At 46.9% G+C, this 15,482-nt stretch overlaps 1 protein-coding gene across 1 annotated transcript in view; it reads left to right on the top strand.

Moving 5' to 3' along the window:
* The window catches only part of LOC126234242 (UDP-glucosyltransferase 2-like), a 76,839-nt gene that overhangs the window by 19,531 nt on the left and 41,826 nt on the right, over positions 1–15,482 (top strand). Inside the window, exon 4 of the mRNA XM_049942935.1 lies at positions 11,169–11,628. Within this exon, the coding sequence (XP_049798892.1) occupies positions 11,169–11,628 (460 nt within the window). The remainder of the gene's footprint in view (positions 1–11,168; positions 11,629–15,482) is intronic.

Genomic DNA, 15,482 nt, shown 5'->3' with positions numbered 1-15,482 from the left:
AGGAAGTTGTTTCTGAAAGTATTTGTACGGAGTGTAGCCATGTATGGAAGTGAAACGTGGACGATAAATAGTTTAGACAAGAAGAGAATGGAAGCTTTCGAAATGTGGCGCTACAGAAGAATGCTGAAGGTTAGATGGGTAGATCACATAACTAATGAGGAGGTATTGAATAGAGTTGGGGAGAAGAGAAATTTGTGGCACAACTGAACTAGAAGAAGGGATCGGTTGGTAGGACATGTTCTGAGGCATCAAGGGATCACCAATTTAGTATTGGAGGGCAGCGTGGATGGTAAAAATCTTAGAGGGAGACCAAGAGATGAATACACTAAACAGATTCAGAAGGCTGTAGGTTGCAGTAAGTACTGGCAGATGAAGAAGCTTGCACAGGATTCTCAGGATTGAAGACCACAACAACAACAACATGGAAGTACCACCCAATGAATACATACGCTTGAAGTTCTCTGACGCTATAGATACTGCGATAAGGATTACCTCAGTAGGCAATTCAGTTGAAGAGTAATGGACACCTCTAAAACAGCAGTTACAGAAGAATTACAAAGAAAATGGCTCTGAGCACTATGGGACTTAACATCTGAGGTCATCAGTCCCCTAGAACTTAGAACTACTTAAACCTAACTAACCTAAGGACATCACACACATCCATGCCCGAGGCAGGATTCGAACCTGCGACCGTAGCCGTCGCGCGGTTCCAGACTGAAGCGCCTTGAACCGCTCAGCCTCTACGGCCGGACGAAGAGTTACAGAAAAATTTGAGAAATTTCTGCTTTGGTCACAAAAACTAACAATGGCCTGGAGAGTGGTGTGTTGAAAGCATGCACCTCCACGTCTGCTTGCAGTGACGCTTAACAGCTGAGGATGACACGTGGTCCGTCGGTAACGTTAGGCCTTGTAAGGCCTGTTAGGACAGTTAGAGAGAGAGAGAGAAAGAGAGAGAGAGAAACACAGAATTCGTCGCACACCTACGAGGAGAAATGATCGTCGTAATAAAACAACGAAAATCATAGCTCACATGGAAAGATTTAAGTATTCACTTTTCCCGCCCGGTGTTCGAGTGTGGAACGGTAGCGAAATGGTCTGAAAGTGTCTCGACGAACGTTCTACCAGGTTCTGCACTGCAGAGTAGTCACATAGGCGTAGATGAAGATGTAGATGTTGCGCAGAACCGCTGTGCGTCGCTAACCGCTATGCGACGCCATTCATCAACAGCCAGTCATTGAATCGCTGCAAGCGCAGCGTTTTTTGATGTGGTGTTAACAGCAGCTTACATATGGAATGGGAATACCCCAGTCCGGCTGGTGTTAGTCTCCGACCAAAGATGCGGTATGACACAAAGTATTGCAGTGAGTCCATTACCTGTTCTCAGATGGTAGACATGGACGTGAAGAGGTTACGAGGCGCGTGGTGGACAGAGAGGCGACACTCCCTTGCAGTGGTCAGGCTTCGTCAACTGGTGCGATGACGACGAGCAGATCTGCTCTGAAGTTCTCGTCCGACCTGGGGCTCCCGGCACGTCCGAATGACCTTCAAATCCGGGTACTGCACAGTTCGACCAGTCGGCCAAATGGAGACCGACAATAACGACCCTTTCAGAGTCTTTTACGTGCTGATAACTACATCACTAATACACTGAAGAGCCAAAGAAACTGGTACATCTGCCTAATATTGTGTAGGGCCCCCGCGAGCATGCAGAAACGCCGCAACACGACTTGGCATGGACTGGACTAATGCCTGAAGTAATGCAAGAGGGAACTGACACCATGACTCTTGCAGCGATGTCCATAAATCCGTAAGAGTACGAGGGGGTGGGGATCTCTTCTGAACAGCACGTTGCAAGGAATCCCAGTTATACTCAATAATGTTCATGTCTGGGGTGTTTGGTGGCCAGCAGAAGTATTGAAATTCAGAAGCAACTCTGTAGCAATTCTGCACGTGTAGGGTGTCGCATGGTCCTGCTGAAGTTGCCCAAGTCTGTCGGAATGCACAATGGAAATGAATGGATGCAGGAGATCAGACAGGATGGTTACGTACGCGTCACCTGTTAGAGTCGTATCTAGACGTATCAGCGGTCCCACATCACTCCAACTGCACATGCTCCACACCATTACAGAGCCTCCAACAGCCAGAACAGCCCCCTGCTGACATGCAGACTCCGTGGTTTCATGAGGTTGTCTCCATACCCGTACACGTCCATCCGCTCGATACAATTTCAAACGAGGCTCGTCCGATGAGGCAATATATTTCCAGTCGTCAACAGTCCAATGTCGGTGTTGACGGGCCCATTCGAGGCTTGAAGCTTTGTGTTGTGCAGTCATCAAGGGTACGCAAGTGGTCCTTCGGCTCCGAAATCCCATATCGATGATGCTTCATTGTATGGTTCGCACTCTGACACTCGTTGATGGCCCAGCATTGAAATCTGCAGCAATTTGCGTAAGTGTTACACGTCTGTCACGTTGAACGATTCTCTTCAGTTGTCTTTGGTCCCGTGTTTTTCCATCCGCAGCGATGTAGAAGCATTGATGTTTTACCGGATTCCTGACATTCACGGTACACTCGTGAAATGTTCGCACGGGAATATCCCCGCTTCATCGCTACCTCGGAGATGCTGCGCCCATCGCTCATGCGCCGACTGTAGCACCACGTTCAAACTCACTTAAATCTTGATAACCTGCCATTGTAGCAGCAGAAATCAATGTAACAACTGCGCCAGACACTTATTGTCTTAGATCGGCGTTGAAGACCACAGCACCGTATTCTGCCAGTTTATATATCTCTACATCTGAATACACGTGTCTGTACCTGTTTCTTTGGCGCTTAAGTGTAATTTACGTACCAATGGATGGTACGTGCACAAAGTTACATTGATAGTCCACCATATTCTGTATGTGCTTCACTGTTTTGTCAGTCAGTGTATTCCGTATTCTTTAGTACACGTACGCAAGTGCGGTATTCACTATACGCATAATCTTATCCCCCTCCGTGTGTAGTGTGGATCTTAGGCTGGAGTGGGGGTTTGTCCGCAGCTCGTGGTCGTGCGGTAGCGTTCTCGCTTCCCGCGCCCTGGTTCCCGGGTTCGATTCCCGGCGGGGTCAGGGATTTTCTCTGCCTCGTGATGGCTGGGTGTTGTGTGCTGTCCTTAGATTACTTAGGTTTAAGTAGTTCTAAGTTCTAGGGGACTGATGGCCATAGATGTTAAGTCCTATAGTGCTCAGAGCCAGTGGGGGTTTGGGCTGGGGGTTATGCAGGCATGGGCCTCAGCATAAGTCATTTTACTAAACATTAATTTGCTGTACAAAGACAGTAACCACTTGCAATAAGACAAAATCTACGTTTTGTAGCCCACAAGAAGTTAGGTAGGGCTAAAATAACCATTACAATAATTATCCTCATAAGAATAACACATCAAATTCAAATATCGAACAAGTTCTACTCTTGCCCTTCAGCGGATAACCGGGCAGTAACACACAATTGACGACGACTGGGACCCTACTGTAACTGGAAATAAACATGGTAAAACTTCAGATGACAAAGTTAGTAATATAGTGTCCAGCTGCAACCTGTTGTACTGTGGCTACTATCAGCAGAGAGATAAGACACCATCTACCCTCAGAACTGCGAACTACCCGAGCTAAGGTCTAAATAACATCTTCTGAAGTGTCATACGTGACCCCACACTCCATTCACATTTAATGCACCAGGAGTGAACCGCTATCTCAGTCACATAAAATCATTAACAGAGTAGCACATAGATTCACTGCCGTAAGAAACTGATCCACAATCACAGCAGTTAAGAACCAACTTCAGTTTCATATGCCTTATCACATCCAGAGCATACTAATACACTACTGGCCATTAAAATTGCTACACCACGAAGATGGCGTGCTACAGACGCGAAATTTAGCCGACAGGAAGAAGATGCTGTGATATGCAATTGATTAGTTTTTCAGATCATTCGCACAAGGTTGGCACCGGTGGCGACACCTACAACGTGCTGACATGAGGAAAGTTTCCAACCGATTTCTCATATACAAACAGCAGTTTACCGGCGTTGCATGGTGAAACCTTGTTGTGATGCATCGAGTAAGGAGGAGAAATGCGTACCATCACATTTCCGACTTTGACAAAGGTCGGATTGTAGCCTATCGCGACTGCGGTTTATCGTATAGCGACATTACCGCTCGCGTTGGTCGAGATCCAATGGCTGTTAGCAGAATATGGAATCGGCGGGTTCAGGAGGGTAATATGGAACGCCGTGCTGGATCCCAACGGCCTCGTATCACTAGCAGTCGAGATGACAGGCATCTTATGCGCATGGCTGTAACGTATCGTTCAGCCTCGTATCGATCCCTGAGTCAACAGATGGGGACGTTTGCAAGACAACAACCATCTGCACGAAGAGTTCGATGACGTTTGCAGCAGCATGCACTATGAGCTCGGAGACCATGGTTGCGGTTACCCTTGACGCTGCATCACAGACAGGAGCACCTGCGATGGTGTACTCAACGACGAACCCGGCTGCACGAATGGTAAAACGTCATTTTTTCGGATGAATCCAGGTTCTGTTTACAGCATCACGATGGTCGCATCCGTGTTTGGCGACATTGCGGTGACCGCAAATTGGAAGCGTGTATTCGTCATCGCCATACTGGCTTATGACTCGGCGTGATGGTATGGGGTGCCATTGGTTACACCTCTTGTTCGCATTGACGGCACTTTGAACAGTGGACGTTACATTTCAGATGTGTTACGACTGGCGGCTCGACCCTTCATTCGATCCCTGCGAAATCCTACATTACAGCAGGATAATGGACGACCGCATGTTGCAGATCCTGTACGGGCCTTTCTGGATACAGGAAATGTTCGACTGCTGCTTTGGCCAGCACATTCTCCAGATCTCTCACCAATTGGAAACGTCTGGTCAATGGTGGCCGAGCAACTGTCTCGTCACAATACGCCAGTCACTACTCATAATGAACTCTGGTATCGTGTTGAAGTTGCATGGGCAGCTGTACCTGTAGACGCCATCCAAGCTCTGTTTGATTCAATGCCCAGGCGTATCAAGGCCGTTACTACGACCAGAGGTGGTTGTTCTTTGTACTGATTTCTCAGGACCTATGCACGCAAATTGCGTGAAAATGTAATCACATGTCAGTTCTAGTATAATATATTTGTCCAATGAATACCCGTTCATCATCTGCATTTCTTCTTGGTGTAGCAATTTTAACGGCCAGTAGTGTACGTACGATTGTGCCCACTCTGTATCACAGAACACATCGTCGCCCGTGTGCCACAAATAACACGCAACCAGTTACACAGTATTCTCAGATTTCTTGCAGAAAGTTGTTTACAAGTGTCTACACTCAGTGCACCGCCACAACCAAGTGGCTACCAGGCTGCCACCAACAGCTGCAGAACGGCTCAGACAGGGCTCCTTATTTTCAACAGAAACCACTCTTCACTTCATGACGAACTGCAGTGCGTCCGACTGGCCAGCAATCCATCAGGTTTTTGTCCATACGGTAGTTTCTGCATGCTGACCGTCGTCTCTTCAGGCAACCGTCCCACACACACCTGCTTCTCGCTGCCCTCGCTGTTGATGCACCTAAGTCTCACTGCTTCTAGTCACTGTAGCAATCCGTCACTCCACCCTCTATTCTGGATCGTATGCTGACAGTTCCTGACCTCCAGTTCAGAGCCCATTGCCAAGCACAGCTCGAGCCATCAACCTCAGCCACCGCTACAATCCTCCATACACCATACTGATTTCCGACGATGTGCCGCTGCTTCCGAGCGTATAGAGGCCACTGGCTTCCGGGATCTACTGCAAGTTCCGATCACTCCAGCTAGCTAACTACCACCCTTCGAGTCTGTCCCCTGCTTGGCCATGGTGGCCAAGGCGAGAAGCAGTGCAGTGAGCTTCGCCTTCAGAAGGGTAATGACTGTGTATTCTGCAAACTTGTACTCAGGCATGTTGCTCTAACTCTCAAGGACACACGAACGAGGCTCGAACCATCTCAGAGAGGTAGGACAGACGCCAAATGACGTCAGCTGATCAGACGTAACAACCACCACCATGGTTACACTGTTGCATACCTGCTTAGAAAACATGTTTTCAAACGCCTGTAGCACGAAAACGGTACGTTTACAGATGTGGGTTCCTGTTCAAAATATTTTGTACTCAATCCCCTCATCATCATCATTATCATCAGTGTTCTGCCTAAAGGCAGGTTTTCACGTGGTAGTTCTCCAGGCTGTCCAGTCTTCTGCCATCCCCTTCAGGTCTGCATAATTTCCTCTCCTCTTTATGTCCTCTATCATCTTGTATCTTCTGCTTCCTCTCAGTCTTCTCCCACAAACCAATCCTTCCAAAGCATCTACTAGCAAGCACTCCCTTCTCAATGAATGTCCCAACCAGTTCTTTTTCCTTTCTCTTACAACCTTCAGCAGACATCTTCTCTCACCAACCCTTTCCAACACTCTTTCAATACACACTCTTTCCATTCAGCTTATTCTCTCCATTCTCCTCCACATCTACATCTCAAAAGCTTCTAACCTTTTTTCATCCTCTCGTTTCAGTGTCCATGTTTCTGCCCCATACAGTGCCACACTCCAGACAAAACATTTGCCAAGCCTTTTCCTTAGTCCTTTATCTAATTTGCCACATAAGAGTCTTTGCAAAAACAGACATAATGTCTTACGGGATAACCGCAATCAGTGATTTTTTTAATGTTACTTAAAATCCGTCTTGATTGCAATTTTTTTTTTTTTTTTTTTTTTTTTTTTTTTATTAAACCGGTCATATGAATAATAAAAAAATTTGCAATCAAGACGGATTTTAAGTAACATTAACATAAGAGTCTGCTCTTTCTGTTGAATGCCTCCTTCGCTATGGCAATTCGAGTTTTCCCCTCCTGCTGACATCTCAAGTCTTCAGGTATTGTGCTTCCGAGATATTTAAATTCACTTACCTGGCTAATGGTAGATTGTCCTATTTTAATATTGGACCGTCTGCGTCTTGTACTGATGACCATACTCTTTGTTTTTGCTGTGTTTATTTACATCCCATATTCCGCACAACCTTCGTTCACATCTTTCAGCATGTTATTCACTATCCTCTACAAGTGCTAAAAGTTTCTAACGAGGACTTCTCAACGCGCTATATACACTGAACAGCCAAACCATTAATACCACCGACCTAGTATCGATGTAAATCCGTCCAAGCGACAGCAACGTCACCTGGCGTAGAATGACTGCTAGTCAGACAAACGGATGGTTCATCTAGTATCAGCGAGCGTGCTGTCCATGTGTAGAATGGGGAAATCACGCGATCTACCTGAGTTTGACCGAGGGCAGACTGTGACGGCCTGGAAGTTCAGCACGAGCATTTCGGGAACTGCACGACTTGTCTGTTGTTCGCGGAGTGCTGTGGCGAGATCCTCCAACACGTGGCGAAACAAAGGTGTCCAGACGTCGTGGGGATGGGTGGCCACCCCTCATTACAGATGTTGGACGTCATAGGCTGGGCAGACAGGCAAAACAGGACACGCGGCCAACTGTGGCGAAACCAACACCAGACTTTAGTTCTGAGCGGAATATAAGTGTGTGTGAGCACACAGTGCAGCGAACACTCCTAACGATGGCCACTACAGCCGCTGACCCATGTATAAGCCAATGTCACCGGACAGGGTGGCCGAGCGGTTCTAGGCGCTACAGTCTGGAACCGCGCGACCGCTACGGTCGCAGGTTCGAATCCTGCCTCGGGCATCGGTGTGTGTGATGTCCTTAGGTTAGTTAGGTTTAGGTAGTTCTAAGTTCTAAGGGACTGATGACCTCAGATGTTGAGTCCCATAGTGCTCAGAGCCATTTGAACCATAAGCCAATGTCAACACCACGACATCGGCAAACAGCACTGAAATGGGCACATGACCATCGGCACTGGGCGTTGGCGCAGTGGCACAGATTTGCATGCTCTGATGAATCCCGATCGCCATGCCGACTGGAGGGCGCGAATCCGTCGTCTTCCAGGGAAAGAGCTCCTTGACACCTGTACTGTGGGACGAATCCAAGATGGTAGCAGCTCCATTATTCTCTGGTGAACATTCACTTGGCCATACATGAACCCAGTGGAGCTCGTGCAAGGCACCATGATGGACAAGATGTATCGTACACTGGTTGTAGACCACGTACACCCCTTCATGAAGATCATGTTACCCGACGGCAGCGGCGTTTTTCAACAAGATAATGCACGATGTCACGAGGCCAGGAGTACGTTGCACTGGCTCGAGGAACACAGTGAAGAGTTCCAGTTGATGTGTTGGCCTCCCAACTTGACAGATCTGAATCTGATTGAACACATCTGGGTTGTGATTCTACGTGGCGTCAGAGCTCATCGCCCCATCCCCAGAATTTGTGCGAATTAGGCGACTTGCGCGTGCAGTTGTGGTGTCAGCTCCCTCCAGCGACTTACCAAAGCCTCATTGGTTCCGTTCCAAGACGCGTCGCCGCTATTACCGTGCCAAAGCTGGACATACCGGCTGTTAGGTAGGTGCTCATAACGCTCTGGCTGATTGGTGTATATATTATTTTCGTTGTGAGTCAGGAGCTGGCTTTCATAGTTCAGTTAGTAATGGAAGGTTGTGAATTTGTTATTCGAATCTTTTTGTGTGTAACTCCGCGTTCATACGCGCTCCCTTATCTCACTCGTCGTTTTACTGACAAATGATCAGTACATTAGTATTGTCTCCTAATACGGGATATTGTTTTCTCGTAGAGAACATGGGTTTAGTATTTTTAAGTCTGAGCCATCTAGTGTAGTTTCCGATGTATGCTCCACGGTGTGGAACTAATGTTAATAAAGCAGCTACTTGGCTCGTTATGCTCCACCTCAAAGTGAAGAGGAACACATGTTCCCATGTCCTGTAAATTTTAGCGACCTGTACCCTTCGAGAGAAAATTACTTAATATTTCAGCAAAGTAAGATCTCTGATAGATCGTTCTGGAGTTCTGCAATGAAAATTCCGTTGCGCAATTTTCTCTTTAGGATAGAGAATAGGACTAGTAGTCATTTAAAATTGCATGGAATTTCAGAGGGCTTCTCATTCAGGGCCGAGTTAGTACACTACTGGCCATTAAAATTGCTACACCAAGAAGAAACGCAGATGATAAACGGGTATTCGTTGGACAAATATATTATACTAGAACTGACATGTGATTACATTTTCACGCAGTTTGGGTGCATATATCCTGACAAATCAGTACAAAGAACAACCACCTCTGGCCGTAATAACGACCTTGATACGCCTGGGCATTGAGTCAAACAGAGCTTGGATGGAGTGTACAGGTATAGCTGCCCATGCAGCTTCAACACGATAACACAGTTCATCAAAGTTAGTGACTAGCGTATTGTGAAGAGCCAGTTGCTCGGCCACCATTGACCAGACATTTTCAATTGATGAGAGGTCTGGAGAATGTGCTGGCCAGGGCAGCAGTCGATCATTTTCTGTATCCAGAAAGGCCCGTACAGGACCTGCAACATGGGGTCATGCATTATCCTGCTGTAATGTAGGGTTTCGCAGGGATCGAATGAAGGGTAGAGTCACGTGTCGTAACACATCTGAAATGTAACGTCCACTGTTCAAAGTGCCGTCAAGGCGAACAAGAGGTGACCGAGACGTGTAACCAATGGCACCCCATACCACCACGCCGGGCGATACGCCAGTATGGCGATGACGAATACACGATTCCAATCTGCGTTCTCTGCGATGTCGCCAAACACGGATGCGACCATCATGATGATGTAAATAGAACCTGGATTCATCCGAAAAAATGACGTTTTGCCATTCGTGCACCCAGGTTCGTCGTTGAGTACACCATCGCAGGCGCTCCTGTCTGTGATGCAGTGTCAAGGGTAACCGCAGCCATGGTCTCCTAGCTGATAGTCCATGCTGCTGCAATAGTCGTCGAACTGTTCGTGCAGATGGTTGTTGTCTTGCAAACGTCCCCATCTGTTGACTCAGGGATCGATACGTGGCTCCACGATCCGTTACAGCCATGCGGATAAGATGCCTGTCATCTCGACTGCTAGTGATACGACGCCGTTGGGATCCCGCATGGCGTTCCGTATTACCCTCCTGAACCCACCGATTCCATATTCTGCTAACAGTCATTGGCTCTCGACGAGCGCGTGCAGCAATGTCGCGATACGATAAACCGCAGTCGCGATAGGCTACAATCCGACCTTTATCAAAGTCGGAAACGTGATGGTACGCATTTCTCCTCTTTACACGAGGCATCACAACAACGTTTCACCATGCAACGCCGTTCAATTGCTGTTTGTGTATGAGAAATCGGTTGGAAACTTTCCTCATGTAGGCACGTTGTAGGTGTCGCCACCGGCGCCAACTTTGTGTGAATGCTCTGAGAAGCTAATCATTAGCATATCGCAGCATCTTCTTCCTGTCGGTTAAATTTCGCGTCTGTAGCACGTGATCTTCGTGGTGTAGCAATTTTAATGGCCAGTAGTGTAATATTAATAGTGGTGTTTGTACACAGCGTTCAGCTCCCAAAGTCCTTGTCATAAGGTGAAGTGATCCACTTTTACCAGAAATGCAGAACACTTCCAGTGTGACGTAGGCCTAGACATTTGAAACAGCGCTGCTAACTGCTATAGTGTCGCCGAGGTGAATTTCCCCCGCGAAAATATTCGAGGGAAACGCCGTACTGTTAAAATTTCTACTTCATAGATCCTACCGAGAGTTATCGTGTTACTTCATCCCACTGCACTCGGGAAATAACCGTCAAGGGGAAACCAAAGAAATTCCACCTTCACGAAAGTCATTCTTCCCGCCCACTATTCGTGACAGGAGTAGTTGATGCTGGTACTAGAAATATTCTCTGTGACACAGCGAAAGATAGCTTGCGGAATGTTAAAGGTTCAACTGAAACTTCCGAAATCCAGGCCTGTAGGCAGCTATCGGAGTGTTTCCTAGACCTGGGGTCATTTTAGCATACTCCATCCGGTAGGTCATGTGCTTTGCCTCCAAAATGCTATATAGTTATATTTGTGTGTCTTTCGATATGTAGTGTAATCTTGACTATAGGTTGCCAGTAGCATCATTCTAAATGAGACTAGTTGTACAATTTCTGCGCAGGAAAAACCACACGTTCGACCTGGTGATGTTCGAGAGGCTGCCTTACCAGGCCTACCACGGCCTCTTCCACAAGGTCGGGTCGCCTCCGGTAATTGGTGTCGTGACGATGACGCCGCTGTCGACCATGTACTACAGCCACGGAAATGCAATGAACCCAGCCTACCTACCCGATGTCTGGTTGGGGTTCTCCGATCACATGACCTTCTGGCAACGCCTGTACAATACGTTCTTCTACCTCTGGATCTACTATCTTTGGTATTGCGAAATTCTCGCGCGGCAAGACAACGTCATGAGAGAGTACTTCGGTACGGACCCGCCTTCAGTTTTCGAAACTGAGCATAACTACAGCTTGTTTATCGTCAACAGCCACTTTTCGACGGAGTATCCACGACCACACCTACCGAGTGTCGTAGAGGTCACTGGCATCCATGTATCGCCAAAGACAGAACGATTACCAAAGGTAAGCTTCTTTCTATTCTAACTTAATTTTATTATTGCACGATAAATACCACGTAACGAGCGCCGTGTTTCAATGGAACTATTCTAATGACGGCAGGAAATACGTGTTAGTACGTACAGAACAGTCGTGAACAATTTATGGGCAGTTCGAGACAACAGTGGAGAAATATCCGGAATTAATTTGCATTCTGCAGCGAATTGTGTTCTGATTTGTAAGTTCCTGGCAGATTAAAAATGTGTACCGGACCAGGATTCGAAACGGAATCCTTTCCGTTTCGTGGGACAGTGTTCGACTTACTGAGCTATCCAGATACAACCCACGTATGGATCTCACAACTTTACTTCCGTAAATGCTTTTCCCCTACCTTCCAAATTTCGCAGACATTTCCGATATAACTCATTTGGTAGATTAACTGCCTGTGAAAGAGAAAGACCCTGGGTTCGAGACCCGGTCCAGCACATATTTTTAACTTGCCACCAATTTCGGTGAAGAGCTAGTGTATCTAATTAAGGATAAAATATTTCATGGAAGAACTTGATTAATTGACTTAAAGAAGTGACCCTGTTCCATCGAGGATTGGTTAATTTACTAATGGTGGGAACAAAGTGGGAGGTGGACTATAGTCTGAACCAAGATTATAATACAGCAATCAGGTATAGGTGGATATAGGTTGAAATAATTATTTAGAAAAGAAGAAAGTCACATGGAGTGCTTCATCACTCTTCGGACTGCAAACCACAACACCCACAACAACGTAACTGCATACAGAGAATGCAGATGATAATAATATTATTTTATAGGTAGTGAGCACCTCCACGTAGTTTCATAAATATCGGATTGGTGTTTCGCGGTGTAACATCTTCCAGTTACGTCGGAGTGTTAAAAGTGATATCACTACGTATGAGAGCAAGATTTAAATTACCCCTGTAAGCTGGGATCGAGCACCATCCTTTCAGGCGGCACGAACCAGAATCTTTGTCCTTGGGCTCCACTTGTTAAGAGCCCTGTTTTTGATAGCATTTTGAAATTTAATAACCCAGAACCTTAAATAAATACTGGAATGCAACAGTAACCAAACAACCAGTATATTGTGGCCTCTAGGTGAAAAGCTTTCAATAACTGTGTAGAGTGAATAATGATTTTTACCTTACGTACTGAATTACGTGTAATTTTTATTTTAGGTGCACTGTACTTCCACACTATCCAAAATAAAAGGTCAAAACAAATTTCATTCTTTTGGTTATTAAGTTGCTGACACAGTAACCAATGAATATTTAACAATTTATTGTCTTGTGTATTTTTAAAAGAACTGCTTTCAGAATTCAATTATTTCTCCTAATAATTTAAGAACCCATGACATGCTCCAGCTTAAAATCTTTAATCCATTTATGAATAGCGTAGTTTATTGAGTAGGGAACCACTATATTACAATTCATGCAATATTTTGTTTGAATGAGATAATGATACCTAAGTATACAAAGTCGTTGATTGCCGGAAATTGAAACTAAAGATTTGCATGTCATTTTCTTCTCAGTAATAAAATGTCAAAGCACTCCAACTCCATAATCTTGTTAACCTGAGTTTTGTTTTCATTTCTTTGTTATCTGGCCTTCAGCAGTTCAGTTTCAGCGACCCTCAGCCTGGCCTCTCATATCAGTCCACATTTCGTGTTGTCCCCAGTTCTGATGTCTAGTCTACTCATGATTTTTAATCTGCTATGTCTCCACCATTAAAACATACACTCCTGGAAATGGAAAAAAGAACACATTGACACCGGTGTGTCAGACCCACCATACTTGCTCCGGACACTGCGAGAGGGCTGTACAAGCAATGATCACACGCACGGCACAGTGGACACACCAGGAACCGCGGTGTTGGCCGTCGAATGGCGCTAGCTGCGCAGCATTTGTGCACCGCCGCCGTCAGTGTCAGCCAGTTTGCCGTGGCATACGGAGCTCCATCGCAGTCTTTAACACTGGTAGCATGCCGCGACAGCGTGGACGTGAACCGTATGTGCAGTTGACGGACTTTGAGCGAGGGCGTATAGTGGGCATGCGGGAGGCCGGGTGGACGTACCGCCGAATTGCTCAACACGTGGGGCGTGAGGTCTCCACAGTACATCGATGTTGTCGCCAGTGGTCGGCGGAAGGTGCACGTGCCCGTCGACCTGGGACCGGACCGCAGCGACGCACGGATGCACGCCAAGACCGTAGGATCCTACGCAGTGCCGTAGGGGACCGCACCGCCACTTCCCAGCAAATTAGGGACACTGTTGCTCCTGGGGTATCGGCGAGGACCATTCGCAACCGTCTCCATGAAGCTGGGCTACGGTCCCGCACACCGTTAGGCCGTCTTCCGCTCACGCCCCAACATCGTGCAGCCCGCCTCCAGTGGTGTCGCGACAGGCGTGAATGGAGGGACGAATGGAGACGTGTCGTCTTCAGCGATGAGAGTCGCTTCTGCCTTGGTGCCAATGATGGTCGTATGCGTGTTTGGCGCCGTGCAGGTGAGCGCCACAATCAGGACTGCATACGACCGAGGCACACAGGGCCAACACCCGGCATCATGGTGTGGGGAGCGATCTCCTACACTGGCCGTACACCACTGGTGATCGTCGAGGGGACACTGAATAGTGCACGGTACATCCAAACCGTCATCGAACCCATCGTTCTACCATTCCTAGACCGGCAAGGGAACTTGCTGTTCCAACAGGACAATGCACGTCCGCATGTATCCCGTGCCACCCAACGTGTTCTAGAAGGTGTAAGTCAACTACCCTGGCCAGCAAGATCTCCGGATCTGTCCCCCATTGAGCATGTTTGGGACTGGATGAAGTGTCGTCTCACGCGGTCTGCACGTCCAGCACGAACGCTGGTCCAACTGAGGCGCCAGGTGGAAATGGCATAGCAAGCCGTTCCACAGGACTACATCCAGCATCTCTACGATCGTCTCCATGGGAGAATAGCAGCCTGCATTGCTGCGAAAGGTGGATATACACTGTACTAGTGCCGACATTGTGCATGCTCTGTTGCCTGTGTCTATGTGCCTGTGGTTCTGTCAGTGTGATCATGTGATGTATCTGACCCCAGGAATGTGTCAATAAAGTTTCCCCTTCCTGGGACAATGAATTCACGGTGTTCTTTTTTCCATTTCCAGGAGTGTATTACAATGTCCGATCTGAAAAGCAAGCATACGAACGAACATAGTTCTTCGCAAGCGTTCCCAAATGCAATTACTGAAGTTTTTATTCAGATCCATGCTATGTAAGCATTTCTCCAGGAGTTTAGAATCTGAAAAATCTCTACATATTGGTTTTACTTCCACCGTGACAGTCTCTGGCATGGAATGGGCTCGTGTATGTTTTTGTCCATTTGCTTCACACCTGTTATACTTGCATCACGAAGTGTTTCACTTTTGACAAAGGCCACGCAGTGGATGCTCATCAATGGATATTCTGTGAAACAGAGTTGCCCAAATTGCTTTTCTCATCTCACCGATATTTTCGCTGTTTCTCCTGATGGCTAGACCATAATATTCGGTAAGGTTTTCTGTATCTGATATGGCGAGTCCGCCTGCCCATCAATTGCTTTGCCATAAGAGAATTTTTTTCCTGTCATGTCCTTGCACAGTTTCCTAAACCTTGCCCCCATTCTCTTCTGCACATATCCTATACATACCATTTCTTTAATTTCAGTTTCAGCACATAATTCAGCAGCCACAACATTGTTGAAGTCTTTAGAGCCATCATCAACAAGGCAGTGGGTGTATCGTAAGCCTCGTGTAGCAATTGACCTGCTAAAGATAGAGACGGCCCCTTGTTTTCGATACCACCATTGAGATCTTCAAAGTTTTTG

Source organism: Schistocerca nitens, chromosome 2, assembly GCF_023898315.1.
Source record: "Schistocerca nitens isolate TAMUIC-IGC-003100 chromosome 2, iqSchNite1.1, whole genome shotgun sequence".
NCBI classification, from domain to species: domain Eukaryota; kingdom Metazoa; phylum Arthropoda; class Insecta; order Orthoptera; family Acrididae; genus Schistocerca; species Schistocerca nitens.
The sequence above is the reverse complement of the archived record's forward strand: the minus strand, read 5'-3'. Positions and strand labels throughout refer to the sequence as shown.